This window comes from Tubulanus polymorphus, chromosome 8 (genome assembly GCF_964204645.1).
Source record: "Tubulanus polymorphus chromosome 8, tnTubPoly1.2, whole genome shotgun sequence".
Taxonomy (NCBI): domain Eukaryota; kingdom Metazoa; phylum Nemertea; class Palaeonemertea; order Tubulaniformes; family Tubulanidae; genus Tubulanus; species Tubulanus polymorphus.
In genome coordinates, this window is record NC_134032.1 from 9,969,426 (window position 1) to 9,985,166 (window position 15,741).

The following is a 15,741-nucleotide window of genomic DNA, read 5'->3' on the forward strand; positions in this document are numbered from 1 at the left end:
TACATCGACAAAGCGACTGGAGACAACTAGTTGCTAGTGAGTGAGTACCCCACGCACATCGAAAATTTAGTAAAAACCAGCAACTGCGTGGCTCATGCCGGTCGCTAGGTCCATAGCGCACACATCGACAGCAACTGAGATGTGGTTTAGCAAATATTCTTGAGGGCATCACAAGTCACGTGAAAAATAGCTTTGTTTTAGTCAGTTACAACCATGTGTTGTTGATTATGGAGCGCTCACATCGAAGGATATGAGAGCAACTGAGTACAACTAGTTGCTCAAAAGAAGAACATGAGCAACTGGGTGGAACTGGAGATAGATGGACGCTAACCAGTCGTAAGCTCGCTCACATCGACAAATTCGAGCAACTGATTGTATCCAGCCAGTTGCTCTCATGCGCCGAAAACTGCCTGGCAACTAGTTGTCTCCAATCGCAGTGTCGATGTGTGCTAGGCTTAAGATTTTCTCTATTTTGCGACGATCGAAAATCGACATCAATTGAAATAATGATTGGTCGGATATTCATTTGCTAGCGTTGTTCGATCTGAAAATGTATCGCGTTCTCGTTTGGCTAGAAATCGATACGAGCGATTGCTCGCCCGATATAAACATCGAAACGTCGATGAATGGATCCGCCGCTGAGGTCTTTTGTTTCGCGTTGTTTATTCGTAACGCTGCGTTAGTCGTGTTAAAAACTAGTTCAATTGTTATTGATTGCTGAAACGTTGCCAGATGGCAGCACTATCTAGACTCATGATACGTATGTGTGATGCAATTATTCAGTGTGATGCAGGTTTTTCTGGATATTTCCAGCTTTTCCGATTTCGTGCGCAAGATAAATCGAATTCTAGATGTTAAAATCTGTTGTTTGCTTCAATCTAAATGTCGCTTGTCATTCAGTGATGTCATAGGGGGATTACAGAAGTGACCACCTTTTTTGGAAGGGTCCATAGTAGTGATTTCATGATGTCATAAGGGGAATTATGGAAGCAATTCGATGTTGTCCTAGGTGGATTTTGGGAGACAGATTCGGTGTTGTCGGGGAGATTTATTGAAACATATGATGTCATTTAAGAATATCTGGAGGCATATTTGAAAATAACATGGGGAATTCATGGAACAGATTTGGTGATGTCATAGGGAGATTTAGGAAAACAGATTTGATGGTATCATAGGGGGATTTAAGGAAACAGACTTGATGATGTCATAGGGGATTTATGGAACAGATTTGATATCAAGGCGGAATGTGTGGAAACAGATTTGATGATGTCATGGGGGGATATTTGACTATGTGATGGCACAAATCAGGCTCTGTTATTGTTCGATTATAAACGAATCTGTATGATCTATTTTTAGGAGACTCCTCCGTTGAGTCCGATATCTCCAGAGCGTCGCGCTCCTGGTTTAGCCGAGCGGATGAGTTTGCCGAACAGCCCAACAATCGAAGACGATCATCTCACGCCGCGCCCCCTATCGGACGATGAGGCAAAACGATTAGATCGAGAATGTCACGAACGTTTCATTAAACTGAACGTTAAGCATATAACGGACGGACTGGTGAGTCTCATCTCGGAACCAGTATCAAAACCGGTATTAATCCGTTCGATTTGTTCCAGGAACTAAGCGAACGTAGACTGGTCTTAAAATGCGTTCACTGCCGGCTACGAATATACTATCCGATGCACTTCGACTCTACTCTATCCATTATATAACTATTCGGCCAATGCTATGATACCTAGGGGCCGGTTTTATAGACTGGTATTATTATCTTTAACCCTCGGGCCAGTTGCATAGTCCTGGCTTAGACTGAACACCGGTGTTAGACCAACTTTGTTCCATAGCCAATCTAACAACTGAAGACTAGTCTTAAGATTTAAGTCCACTTTTGGACTTACGCCACGTGCGTGCAACAGACCCCTGGGGTTAATTAAATTGAATATGAATTGAGCTGACCCTAGGGTTAAGGTTACCACCAGTATATAAAACCAGGCCCTGGAGCGCAATTGAATTCTGTCATCATGAAAAACTGTGCTGTGCAAATTTATATCTATTATTGTTATTATTATGAATGATGATAATGATGAAATTTATTTAGGTAACGCTCCCCAGTACATAGTGGTTTACGTAAAATACATCATTATATTAAATCTCGATAAAACGTCATTTATGAATGATGGGTTTTGTCTATTTTGCAGGGAGTGGTAGCCGGCGTTTTGCTGGTGACTCCGAACGCGATCATGTTCGACCCGAACGTCTCCGATCCGCTGGTCATCGAACACAGCGCCGACATGTACGGAATGATAGCGCCGCTCGATACGGTCATCAGCGTTGCCATGTACCACGATATCGCGGCGATGAAACTGAAAAGCGCTCCGAAGTAAGATTTACGCGATGTTTCGCGATTTTTCGAAAGTTTAACAGTGCGACGGTTGTCAGTGATCTCAATAAATAGTCACGCTTACTGAAAAATCAACCATATGCTACGTAACTCAGCACATTTGCTGCTGACTAGAAGTTACCACGTAGTTCCAGTTTAGCCATCATTGCGACTATGAGTTATCTAGTAGTTCCAGTTCAGCCATCATTGCAACTATGAGTTATCTAGTAGTTCCAGTTTAGCCATCATTGCGACTATGAGTTATCTAGTAGTTCCAGTTTAGCCATCATTGCCACTATGAGTTATCTAGTAGTTCCAGTTTAGCCATCATTGCCACTATGAGTTATCTAGTAGTTCCAGTTCAGCCATCATTGCAACTATGAGTTATCTAGTAGTTCCAGTTTAGCCATCATTGCGACTATGAGTTATCTAGTAGTTCCAGTTTAGCCATCATTGCGACTTTGAGTTATCTAGTAGTTCCAGTTTAGCCATCATTGCGCCTATGAGTTATCTAGTAGTTCCAGTTTAGCCATCATTGCGACTATGAGTTATCTAGTAGTTCCAGTTCAGCCATCATTGCCACTATGAGTTATCTAGGCGTTCCAGTTTAGCCATCATTGCCACTATGAGTTATCTAGTAGTTCCAGTTTAGCTATCATTGCGACTTAGAGTTATCATGGCATCAGGTTAAGCTTTTGAATATCAATGTTTTTATCGGAAACTTTTAGTTTATCAATATGTAAGATTGTTAAGGTTCTAGGGTTGGTTACTCTGCTTATCTCGTGCATCAGCCTCCTGTTATGGTGAAAGATAGGCTTCATGACAATTCCTTTTTCTCCCTCGCCGTGTTCACTCCCCCTCTCTTCCTTTTTCTCTCCCTCTAGCTCGCTTTGTCTCCTATCTCTACCACTTGCTTTCTCCTTCCCTCTCACTGTCTCTCTTCCTCTATCTGCCCCACCCTCCCATTCACTTCCACCCCATTTTCTCCTCCCTGCTGTTACAACATGTATTGTAAATCAGCCCCCCCCCGCCTCCAGTTTAATACCCTAAAGCACCAGCTGTGACTATTCAACAGAGCATAATTGATAGCCATTTGATAGATTTGTCTCATTTCACCAGGTGTCGATAATAGCCAATAATTAATATGTAATGCATTAGAATAATATCAGTTTAATACTGTTGAATTTGTAACGTTTAAAAAGCCGCCTGCTTCGATTTACCCTTGCCTATACATGGGAGCCCAGTTTTATAGAGCTGTACTGACACTTAATACCCAGACTTAACCAGTTTAGTAAAGCCGGTGATATCTTATACATAAAGAAATGCCTCGTATCCAGTTCCATAGTTGTGAGCGAAGAGTTTTTAGGATCAACTGTGTTGATCCTTTTAGAATGGTTCTGAGAGTTATTTTCTGTTAGCTCTTGGTGGCACAAATTGTAACCAATGGCAAAATCTCTTTTTTTCCCCAATCTGCCAATGGATGCTTGAACTTGTTTCATGACTCACAGAGTAAGCCATTCAGAACAGCATCCCTTTCCTCAGCAGAACTGTGGAAGACTGGATCAAGATTTTGATATTTCATGCATGAATTACTCAAATTGAGTGTTGTATAGTGTTTTTATGCACAATATTTTTCGTGTCGTTATTTGTTGTTCTCTGTATTTCAGGGAGTTACAGCAGAACATTCCCAAACCGGAGGTGTATCACACGAAGGACTGTCCGGTGGCTCAGGCTCGCCTCGAACGTCGGAGCAAACGTTTACGAGACGCCTCCGAGTCGAGCAGCGACGCTTCCGATTTGCTGAACGTAATCGCCGCAACCGCACCGACGTTGAAATGTTCGTGCACGGAAGAGAACTTGGCAGCGATGGCCGCCGCCGCCGCGGACACGTCGCGGGAAGACGAATTCGCGATGAATTCGTCGGGTATTAATTCCTCAGGTTTCAACGCCGATGTATCGACTAGTTCGTCGTGTCGTCGTGACAGCGATTCGAACGGCGTCGCCCTGGCGACGTCGATGGAGAATTTCGTTTTACAGGACGTGCCAAAGTCGAAGAAAACGCAGTCGAAGCAGACGGATTTCGATCGGGACAACGAAGACAGTTCGGTCTTTGCAGGATCTGCGATGGCATTAGCCGAAACCGCACTGTCGTCGTCGGCGACGGCGGCTATTGAAATTCCGGACGGCGGTCGCGATAACGACGGCGATGAGTTAACGCTAAAAACCGGAAGCGTCGAAAGCGGCATCGCCGAAATGGAAGGAGAAACGGAACGGACGAACGCAGTTGTTTCAGAGCGGATCGGTAATATCACGTACTTCCAGTACGACGACAAGGCAGACGATGCGACTAAGCAGACGTCGGTTTCGGCGGCGACGGAAGATTCGGAATTAGGCTCGCCGTCTGCGACAGCCGAACCGACGCAGATAACGGGCGCCGCGAATCGCAATAAAGGATTTACCGGCAGCGCGTTGTCGTCGATTTCGCCGAAGGTGTCGAGTTTCGCCGGCAGTTTCGTCGATTTCTCGAGTGGTTTGTTTTCGAAGGTCGAACGCGACGAAGTGAAGGATATCACCGAGGTCGAACAGATGAACATGGCTCTTAATGAGGGCGAAACTTCGGGTAGGTGATTTTATTCATCGATTTACACCCAGAGAATTTTCAGCATGGCCACTTACTTGGAAATCGGGGAAAAGTCAGGGAAATTTCTTTCCTTTAAAAGAATCGGGGGGAAAAGTCAGGGAAACTGGTAATAACCCGTAGCTGCAGCAACTGGTTGTAACTACATGTAATAGCAACCCAAAAAATTGTTAAAGGTTGATAGTGGTTAGGTATGTCAGTGTTTTTGGGGAGGGGTGCTGTAGGGTGTTCAGGGACGGGGTGAAAAATGTATGGTACTAGTGTAAAAGGGGGTCAGAGCTGTAGGGTGTTCAGGGTAGGGGGCGATAGTTGTTTGGTGCTAGGGTAAAAGGGGGCCAGAGTTTAAGGGGTGAGTGCTGTAGGGTGTTCAGGGTAGGGGGGGATAGTTGTATGGTGCTAGGGTAAAAGGGGGCAGAGTTAAAGGGGTGAGTGCTGTAGGGTGTTCAGGGTAGGGGGGATAGTTGTATGGTGCTAGGGTAAAAGGGGGGCAGAGTTTAAGGGGTGAGTGCTGTAGGGTGTTCAGGGTAGGGGGGGATAGTTGTATGGTGCTAGGGTAAAAGGGGGGCAGAGTTAAAGGGGTGAGTGCTGTAGGGTGTTCAGGGAAGGGGGCGAGTTTAAGGGTGCTAGTGTATAGGGGTGCCATCAGGTAGTTATTCAAGTGACCATTTGTGACCTATAGCAAGCAACCAGAAGTAACTGAATATTTTGAAATATTTCTTCCCATTTACAGGAAACACAACCTGGTATCACCGGCCGTTGAGCCTCGTATCGGATACGGTATCGGCCGGCGTGAACGCCGTATCGTCGGCCGCGTCGTCTGCTGCGTCCGTCGCGTCAAACGCCGCGTCGTCGGCGGCGACGAAGGCGTCGAACGTGATGGGTGCGTCGATGGACCGCGACGATTCGGCGCCGACTTCGACGACGAAGCGGACCGTTGAATTAGAAGTGGAGAGCATCGTGAAATTGGAGGATAAACCGGAACTATTCCAGTCTATCGACGGTAGGTATTTGAAACAAACATGGCTACCGCCTTGATACCTCCTACGACATATTCAAAATCAAATTCCCCTTCATAAATACTTTCATGGAAGATGGGTACCTTCATAAATTCAACTACAACATCGATCAAATCACCCTTAGACCCCTTCTAGAAAAGAAGGTTTCCTTCATGACATCATATGACATTCCTATGATATCACAAATTACCCCTCAGTCCATTGCATGGGAGATGGCTAGCTTCATAAGTTGCCCAATGACATCATCCATATTAGTTCAGTTATCAGTGAATGCAATTGTCCGTTGGTAATAACTAGACTTTGATAGTCAAGGGGTAATTTGTGGAGGTATATGTATTCCCACGTTTACAGTATAATCTGGTGGCGAATGGAGAAACCACAGATTTAGGCTACACTTTTAGTTTTATATTTATGAATTGTTGAATATGATATGTTTTCAGTGATGCTAAACAAAACTTCAAACGGAGGTGAGTAGCAGTATAGGTGGATGATAATGTGACCACATACACAGTTCATAGTGGACCTATATTACCCCTGTTTGACCCCCTGTTTTGTAATAAGTTGGCTAGTGGACGGAGTAAAGAATTGAACGCTCTTTATTTCCGTCTTGATGCATTTTACAGTGTCGGCCATCTTGACACTAGATCTAAGGCCCGACTACTCAGTTGCGTGGTTCGCTATTTTTGGACGAAAGATACAGACTATCTGACATTCAGTTTCCTTTAGTCCACAAATAGACGGCTAACTCTGACAACTGAAGTTCGCCCTGCCAGTTCAAATGGGGAGCTTACCCCTCCTATCCTTATGGGAAGCATGGTCCTCCAACCCACTGCTACTGCTTCGTGTAGAAATCAAGATACCTTTATCTCCCACTCTCCTTGTAGGGGAAGGAGAGCCATTGACTCTCCCGGCCCTCCATACCATTTGGGAGGTCTCGTGGTCTCCTCACTGCAGAGATTTGGGCAGCTGAAAGGGGTTACTAGAGGGGTAAAAATAGGTCCACTGGTGATACTCCTCACTCACTTGCCAGAGTGTGTTTCTGGCCGACGGATATTCATAACCAGTGCACTTTCTATTGCAGTGTGATTAATGTTTTTATATACTAGATACCCGTACGGAAAACATGACTGCTTCCTTAAATCACCCTATGACATCATTCATAACGTCAAATTGATTGTCACCAACTGGCTAGGAGATGAATCTATGATGTCATAGGAGATTTGTTAGTGGCCATCTTTTCTCGAGGGACGAAAACTTTAAACCATAGGAAAAATGAACGATATTTTTCATCGTTATTCTAGAGAAATATATATTTAGCACTTGTAGAAATTATTGTCTAGTGAAAATAAGTGTTTTTGTCTGGTAGTGAAAAAAATGGTGATAAGATTAGGACGCAGAAGGGGCTGTTTTCCAGCGCCCCCTGGTGGTGTAGCGCACAGTTGTTCAATGTTTATAGCGATTGAAAATATCTAAAAGTGTTTCTTGTCTTTTTTTTTCCTTCATTTTTCATCATGATTTTTAAACGTGTGTCACAGAACTAGGTTAGTATAGTCTGTTCTAAAAACAAAACAAAAAACATGGATGTTGTAGTCGACACCTATTGTATCTACAAACAATTCCTCACGATTTATGGTTTGAAAATAATTTTTTTTTTGCTTTGATATTTCTGCACTGTCATCTCCGATGATATCTTAAAACAGATCTTAGATTTTAAGTCCAAGTTTGTATTTTAATTCCAAGGTTGTATCTTTGTATCTTATGGTTGAGACTCAAGATAAAGTCAGGCTTATTGCCATTTTGGTTCAGTTCGATATTGAAAACCTAAGATAAGACCAGACTAAACTGATTTTATCCCATTTCTCCAGTCCGAGCTTGGACCAAGTTCATCAGTTTTAACTAATCTAACTACTTAAGACCTATTAAATGATTCAAGGCCACTCTTCAAACTTAAAGCACGGTTCCAAAACTTGGCTTAAATCTTAAGATCCGTTGTAAGTTTTAACGAGAATAGACGATAAAACCGATCGTAGAGATACGCGTATATAAGCCTTGATTGTGCGACCATCCCCTTTGCTCCACATTTAAGTTAAAAATCTTAGTCCTAAAGCACCTAAGAAGTCGGCTCAGACCTGTCTCCATTGTGCTGGTTCGTATCATAAATCTAATGTTATGTATAAGTGTTTGATGTAGACACGGTACACACACTCAGCTGGTGTTGTCACATGTATACGATCCGTGTACTGATATCCAGTTGTAACAGGTGTGCGCGCGCGACAAGTCGCCATGCGAATGTATCATTTCACTCCGCAAGACGAAAAATCTATCCAATTCACATCGCGCTTTACGGAAGTAACTATGTTCGCTAGTAATTAGCAGGTAATATTAAAAGTTAACCCTTACTGTCCGAGGGTCTGTCGTTATAATCATAGTCGGTATTCAAGCGCAATAATGACCTTCAAGAATTAATTTTTTCAAGATCAGTTGTGGGTATGAAACTTGGGCTATTTTGAGTTTAGACCGTGGAGCCCTACCTTCCTACTCGCCCCCACATTTTTTATGGCTATCTCCTTAAAAATGACATTGTCAAATTACTCCTATGGCTATGGCTATCTCCATAAATTCCCTATGACATTGCTAGATACTGTCTAATTCATTACGAATTCAATAACCAAGGATGTTTGATGATGTCATAGGGTGATTAATAGAGTCGGCTATCTCTTCTGTATGGTTCTAAGTCCTGTAAAGCAGGGGCTCAATTATTAGGTGATGGAATGAACATGGGGCTTTGAAAGAATTGAACGAATATCTCTCCCCATCACCCTCCCCCTTGCTCCGGTGGAGGGCCAAGCCCATCTGCTGACAGAAACTTCATCCACATCACAGAGTTTTAAAGAAACTATGGCTTCCCCCTATGACATCATCAAATTACGACCGCGATAACCAATAGCATATATTTCACGGAGGCACCAGTTTCGTCTTTGATGATGTCATAGGGTGATTTATACAAGCCTGATCTCATCTCTGATCTTTCATTTCAACATTTTCTGTTCGAGCTAATAAACGTTTCAATGTCTTATTCTCTTTTCTACTCTCTGTTTTTTTTTTGTTCCGAAATGCCAGGATTCGATGAAGGTATATCCCCCCTCGCTCTCCCTCTTTAAACTTTTGCTCCCCTCGCTGTCCTCTCTCCGCACACGTGTTTCTCTAATAAATATCGAACGAAAAAAAAAAACCGAATCCTTTTTCGTCATCGTTTTTAATTAATTGGTATTGTGTATGCAAGTTTTTTTTTCTATATCTCGCTATGAAATATTTTCTATATTCGCCGTACGAATTAATTATGTGTCGAATTCCGTCCATATTTGGCATAGCTGTGAATCCAGGGCAGGCATACTATAAACGTTGTTAAAAATGGCCGTTGCCTATGACATCATCGATTCACCCCTTCACTGGAAATATTATCAGCCTACTAATTGATATTGTGGAATCAGCAATGATGACTGCCTCCCAATCCCCCTTTAGCAGGGTATACTTAGCAGGGGGGGGCAGTTGCCCGTAGAATTTTTTGCGAGTAAATGTATTGTTATATACAATGGAACTGCCCTTTTCCAGGTTTCTTTGCCCCCCCCCAAAAAAAAATTCAAATGCTAGGTACAGTCCTGTATGGTATCATTGAATTTATAAATAGCCCCTAAAAGAAAAGATGGCTGCCTTTTAATCTACGTTCAACGGTATCAAAGTTCACAGTGGTAACTATTGAGCCTGGGTCCAGTTCCACAGTTTCGATTTAAGATTTAACTCTTTGAGTTAACCCTTTCAGTGCGTCTACACGGCAGTGCGGTGTATGAATTGGTGATGGATTTTGCTAGTACACCGCAGTGCGGTGTATTGATGTAATTAGTAATTAGTTTTTATCCCTATAGAAAGATGGCCACACCTGTCAAACATAGTGAAATATTAGTAACTAAAGATACACCGCGCCGCGGTGTAGACGCACTATAGTGGGACGCCCGTTATCCAACACACTAAGGTGGAATTTTTCAGAATTTTCAAATTATCTCCAGCACTATGGGGTAATGATTAGTCAGCACTGAAAGGGTTAACTCATTGAAAATTAGATAACTCTAACTAAACATATCACAAAAGAGGTGATCTATTATGATAAGTCGGCCATTTTGCTGCGATGATGTCATAGTGGACTCATCGAAGTAGCCATCTTTTCTCTCGAATGTGCATGCATGTTGAACGAGTATTATATCGTATGTTGTTTTGTATCTTGTCTGCTCGATGCATTGTTGTTGTTGTCTTTATCCGGTGTCGTCTATTTTCGTTAGTGCGTTTTTTCTGTGATGTTTTTATTTTCGTTGCAGTCGCCCATCCTGGATGTTTTTGTCAAACCGGTAGTAAGTGTCCGTACGCGGTGGAAATGCGGCCTCCAACTTCGTAAATCCCCCTATGACATCATCAAATCACTTATATTCGATAATACGTAATCATAGGGGGATTTATGGAGACGGCCATCTGTGTCTATGATAACTATAATCCAGTGATTTGTCGGTTTTGGGCCAAAATCTTTGTAACAATATTTCTTTAACATATCTATACTACATTTGTGTATTCATATATTCTTTACCCCGAATCTTAGAGAGAATCGATATTGAAAATTATTTTGACATGAAAACTGCCAAAATCAACTTTCGTGCAGCAAGTATCTGTAAAATATGTTATAACGTTCCCTATAGCGCGCACAAAGCTGTCGGCATTTATTGATATTTTGTGGTTTTCATATGACCGCGACTGCTGTGGCAGTTGGTAACATATTTCGTCACTACGCTTTAAATAAAATAGAACGATGTTATTTTGACGAAACCTCCGTCTCCAAAAACAGGCTCTCAAGTAGCGCGCGCGTATCCGCATTTCAAAATAAACGTTTTTCTTTTGAAACAATCGCGTCCCTTTGATCGGTTGGTTACCATGGTAATCGGCAGTGATGAGCTCGGCGAAGACATGTTTCATTCAAATAGAAATACTCATTTGAATAAACCTTTTTTTGAGAATCTTTTTTTTTTTCATTGGAAGAGGGCTTTTTTTAGCAACACAGTGCTTTTGAACACAGGTTGTTTTCAGGATCCTTGTATAATGGTTCTGAGAGTAACTTCGTGTTATCTCTTGGTGGCACAAATTGTAACCACTGGATTTACACAGCTGACATTTTGTCATTAGGTGGGAAATAAGGGTTAGAACTGAAGTGCAAAATTTCAATAAATTTTACGCCATTCTACTAACCGATGCTTGACCTCGTTTCTCGATAATGACATTGGTGGGAAAGCCCTTCAGCGTCCAAGTTCGATGGTGGACACTGAAGGGCTTACCCAGGGATGTCATTGTCAAGAACATACATATAGAACATAGTATGTTAAGAAATGGGGGAAAACCAATGGTCAGTCATGGGGAAAACCCATTACCGTGTATATCGTCAAAGTTACATAGTGCACCAAGATCACAACATTATTTCAAATCCAGGAATAAAGCGATTTTTTTCGTGCTCAAAACTGAATTCTACTCGGTTGATCCTACTGGACCCATGGTCCTTTATTCGGGGATTTTTTCAAATGCATCTAATTTTTTCACCTGAAATTTTGCTGTTTTTTTCTGTCTTAAACTGTTGTTAGCCTATACGGTTTTCAAATCTTCCGAAGTGTTAGTTTTATATCTTGCTGTGGATTTTCTATCTAGATATTTTAAGGGTTTCATTTTGTAATGAAATGGTATTGTATTTGTTATTTTATGCATTGATTCGGAATGAAATTCAACTTGATCGATTTGCTTTGAAAACCTGGATCCAGCTCCACAGTTTTGAACCCATTCCTCTTTCCATTGAAAAGTTTTACAACTTTGTTACTGGATCCAGGACTTATATCTGCAATTCAATGTGAAATTGTGATAAATATTATAGTAACATAAAAATATCATTGTGGCACTACCGGATCCCTTACAGTTTTATGGTTTTAATTGATTCAAGAATTAAGAAATAAACGTTAATTAATTGTAGATGTAAAAATTCAATCCATAACTGTGGAACAGGACGATTGTCGTCAAAATGTATCAACGAACTTTGAAGGGCTTATAACATACCCTTGTGGCATACCTGTTTTGATATCTCGAATTCCGCTCATTCTATTTTCGCTCATCGTTCTTTGTCGATATTTTGCAGAGATAATTCCGCGACCGGCTCGACAGTACGAGGACCCGCCGTTGTACCTGTGTTTGAAGGTGGGCATGCCCATTAACAAAACGGTGTCTGCCACGTGTCCGATTGAGTCGTATACTCGCAAGAAGAAAAAGCCGGAATATTGGTTCTCGATTCCACGTGAAAAGTGAGTAAATACTTGATAAGATAGAATGAATCGGCGATCACACGAGCATTTTTGGCCCGGGCCAAATTTGGCCCGGAACAACTGTTCACGCGAATGAAAATGAAATTGAATTGATCGACTTCTTTATTTCAGAGTCGATTATCTTTATGCATTTTTCATCCAATGGTCGCCGGATCTTTACGGAGGTGAGGACGACATTGACCCGTCGGAACGCGGCTTCGTTGTCATAGACGACGATGACGACGAAGACGAGGAGATCTGCGTAGAATTGATCGATGAACTGACCGGCGACGTCTGCCACATTCCACGCAGTGTCTCGAAAGATTGGGAGGTAAATAAAACTGACGATCGTATTAACCCCTTACAAGCTACTTCAGGGTGGCCACTTACTTGGAAATCAGGGAAAAGTCATGGAAGGAAGACTTCTCGAAAGAAGTCAGGGAATAGTCTGCGAATTTTGTAAAAGAAAATGCTAAAAATCAGGGAAAAGTCAGCAAAATTTGTTGCGCTCATCAGATCGCGCATCTAATCAAACAGTTGCCGTCTATGTCTTTGACTGTCATTGATTGGATTCTTTGCACGGAAAACAATATGCATGTCAGAGAATAGTCAGGGGCAAGACAAATAAAAGTGGCCACCCTGTACTTTGTGAATTCTATTTTAGTGATAGCGAGTAATCTGGCAAATTGAGTTTATCGATCCCTTCTTTGCTAGTTACATCTAGAATTCACTCCTTCAGATTTCTAAGCGAATTGGTGTCATTGGAAATTGGCTGCATCGTTTGGAAAACATCTGAATAAGTGACTTGGATTGTAATACTGGTTTCGCTGTAATATTAACATTCATTTAGATTATCTTCCATTTACGACTTTGCAATCAGGACCAGCTTAGAACCCAGTGTTGTAGAAGTCTAGCGGCTATTTAAGTCTGAAAATGGGCTCAAATTTATTGATATTTGGTCTTACTTTGTTGGATTGGCTATACAACCAACTGGCTTAGAATAGTCTTAAGTTTTGAGTTTTTACAAGTTTTATCCTAATTAGTAATGACAGTGTGGACTCATTAATATTTATGTTTACGTATGTAGTGACTAGACTTACAGATATCGACTATTACAAGAAATATATTAGCTAATATATATACCTGGAAATATGACTTAAATTTCCTAGAAATTTGACCTCCATTCAGACGAAAGGTACATTTATATAAGTGTTGATAAGTGATAAGAAATATCAACTGAACATTGAACTCTCATTGGTTATCTATCGATGGTCTGTAGAGGCGTACAATAGTTGCTTAGTTGCCGTTTGGTTTTCAGTTTCGTAAGGTTTTAAGATATGCTTTCGGCGTTGTCTTACCGTCGCTGGGTACGAGTGCACAGGTGGAAGCCACCATGCACCCCATCTCAGAGTTCTCTGAGTGCCTGGAGCGTTCGGAGTTCTCGGAGCAGGCGGACGAGTCTCCCGACTGTGATCATCGAAGAGATTTGTCCGCTGAGCGAATATGAAGTAAGCATGAATTTGAAAAGGCGAATATTGTGACAGAACTTTTTGGAAACATATTCTGCACTGGACTACAGTATCTAGTGTCTGTATTTTTACCGTATTGCCTCGACTATTGACATAACTTAGCAGCAGAGTGGAGAGGGCATTTGACTTGAGGGCGGATGAGTGGTTTTGTTCACATCCTTTATTTTTTTTCAGATTGTAAATGTAGAAGAAGCTCGTAGACGGATGTCAATATTAGACGTAGAGGATTCGTTGCCTCTGCCGGAGTTATTAGGCGATACGACCGTGCTCAGCGAGGAACATGTCCGATCGGTAAGTGGAGTGTTTAACAAATGCCTTAAAGTTAAGAATAGTGGAATCCTCTTGCCACTGCACTTGTTATCCTACTGTAATGCGCCTAGCAGATCCTCACTTGCGACAAGCGGAAACCCGTATTGCTGCAGGAGTTGATGTTCTACTGCACATCATAACACCTGGTGGATACTCACTTCTCCCGAATTGAAATCCTCTAATGCCACAGTAGTTAATGTCTTACTGCACACTAGCACACCTAGTGGATCCTCACTTGCCACAAGTGGAATCCTCTATGGCTGCAGTATTTGATATCCTGCTGCAACTAGCAGACCTGGTGGATCCTCACTTGCCGCAAGAAAAATCCTCTATTACGACAAAATTTAATGTTCTTCTGCACACTAGCACACCTGGTAGATCCTCACTTGCCACAAGTGAAATCCTCTAATGCCACTGTTGTTGTTGCCCTATTGCAAACTATATAGGGACGACCTGGAAGTAAAGGATGACTTTGGAACATTTTTTTGAGACTATTTTACCATGAAATTTGCTCTGATCCCATGTGATTATTTTTGTTTTGCAGATAGTCCGACAGTTACCGGCGCGGGCGGAGGGATACCCGTGGACTCTGATATATAGTTCCGACCAAAATGGTTTCAGTTTAAAGACTCTCTACCGATCAATGTGCGGATTCGATACTCCTGTATTACTCGTTATCAAAGATACAAACAACAGGGTATGTAATCAAAATAACCCCCCAATGTTTAGGGCGGCCACTGACCTAGAAAGCCTGGAAAACTCAGGGTATCTGAAAAATCTAGGAAAAATCACAGAAAACTCAGGGAACTTGGATAGTACTATAGACCACAGGTTTCTGTGTGGTGATGAAAAACGTGATTTGATGAAAAATGAATGAATTGAAACATTTTTAACCGAGAAATTTCTCTGATTCATTCGGGGAATTTTGTGTCATGACGTGGAAAAATCAGGGAAAACTGGGGTGATTTGTAAATTGTCGGAAAGTGGCCACTCTGTTTAAATAATAATCAATTCTAGGAGTTATATCCTCGGAAATTTCATTCTTTTTGTTTTTCTTTCGTCAAGGTTTTCGGCGCGTTGACATCGTGTTCGCTGAAAATGAGTGAACATTTTTATGGAACCGGAGAATCGTTCATTTACACGTTTAATCCAGAATTCAGAGTAAGTGCTGCACCCTCTAGTGACTTCAAGAACTATATTTTGTCAGATAGTGTGTCTGTTCTTAAAATGACCGGTTATTTTCAGGTTTACCCGTGGACCGGAGAGAATAACTTCTTCATCAAGGGAAATAGAGAGAGTTTAGCAATGGGGGCAGGATCGTAAGTATCAGATTTCTTTTTATTGAGAATTTTGAAAATTTCTTTTCGTGTCAGGTAGTTCAAGGTTCTGAGGGGACGATGTCTGGCTCTGAAAGGGTTCTAGGCTGTATGAGTTAAAAGAAGGTTCCAGGTTGTGAGGGGTTGGTTCAAGGCTATAAGGGTAATTCGAGGCTGTG

The 15,741-nt window shown here is 41.9% G+C and overlaps 1 protein-coding gene across 1 annotated transcript in view; it reads left to right on the forward strand.

The window, feature by feature from the left end:
• The window catches only part of LOC141909772 (oxidation resistance protein 1-like), a 56,108-nt gene that overhangs the window by 32,943 nt on the left and 7,424 nt on the right, over nucleotides 1-15,741 (forward strand). Inside the window, exons 8-17 of the mRNA XM_074800378.1 lie at nucleotides 1,357-1,557; nucleotides 2,196-2,377; nucleotides 4,045-4,997; nucleotides 5,746-6,015; nucleotides 12,246-12,408; nucleotides 12,541-12,739; nucleotides 14,112-14,228; nucleotides 14,791-14,943; nucleotides 15,312-15,407; nucleotides 15,492-15,565. Coding sequence (XP_074656479.1) covers nucleotides 1,357-1,557; nucleotides 2,196-2,377; nucleotides 4,045-4,997; nucleotides 5,746-6,015; nucleotides 12,246-12,408; nucleotides 12,541-12,739; nucleotides 14,112-14,228; nucleotides 14,791-14,943; nucleotides 15,312-15,407; nucleotides 15,492-15,565 — 2,408 coding nt within the window. The remainder of the gene's footprint in view (nucleotides 1-1,356; nucleotides 1,558-2,195; nucleotides 2,378-4,044; nucleotides 4,998-5,745; nucleotides 6,016-12,245; nucleotides 12,409-12,540; nucleotides 12,740-14,111; nucleotides 14,229-14,790; nucleotides 14,944-15,311; nucleotides 15,408-15,491; nucleotides 15,566-15,741) is intronic.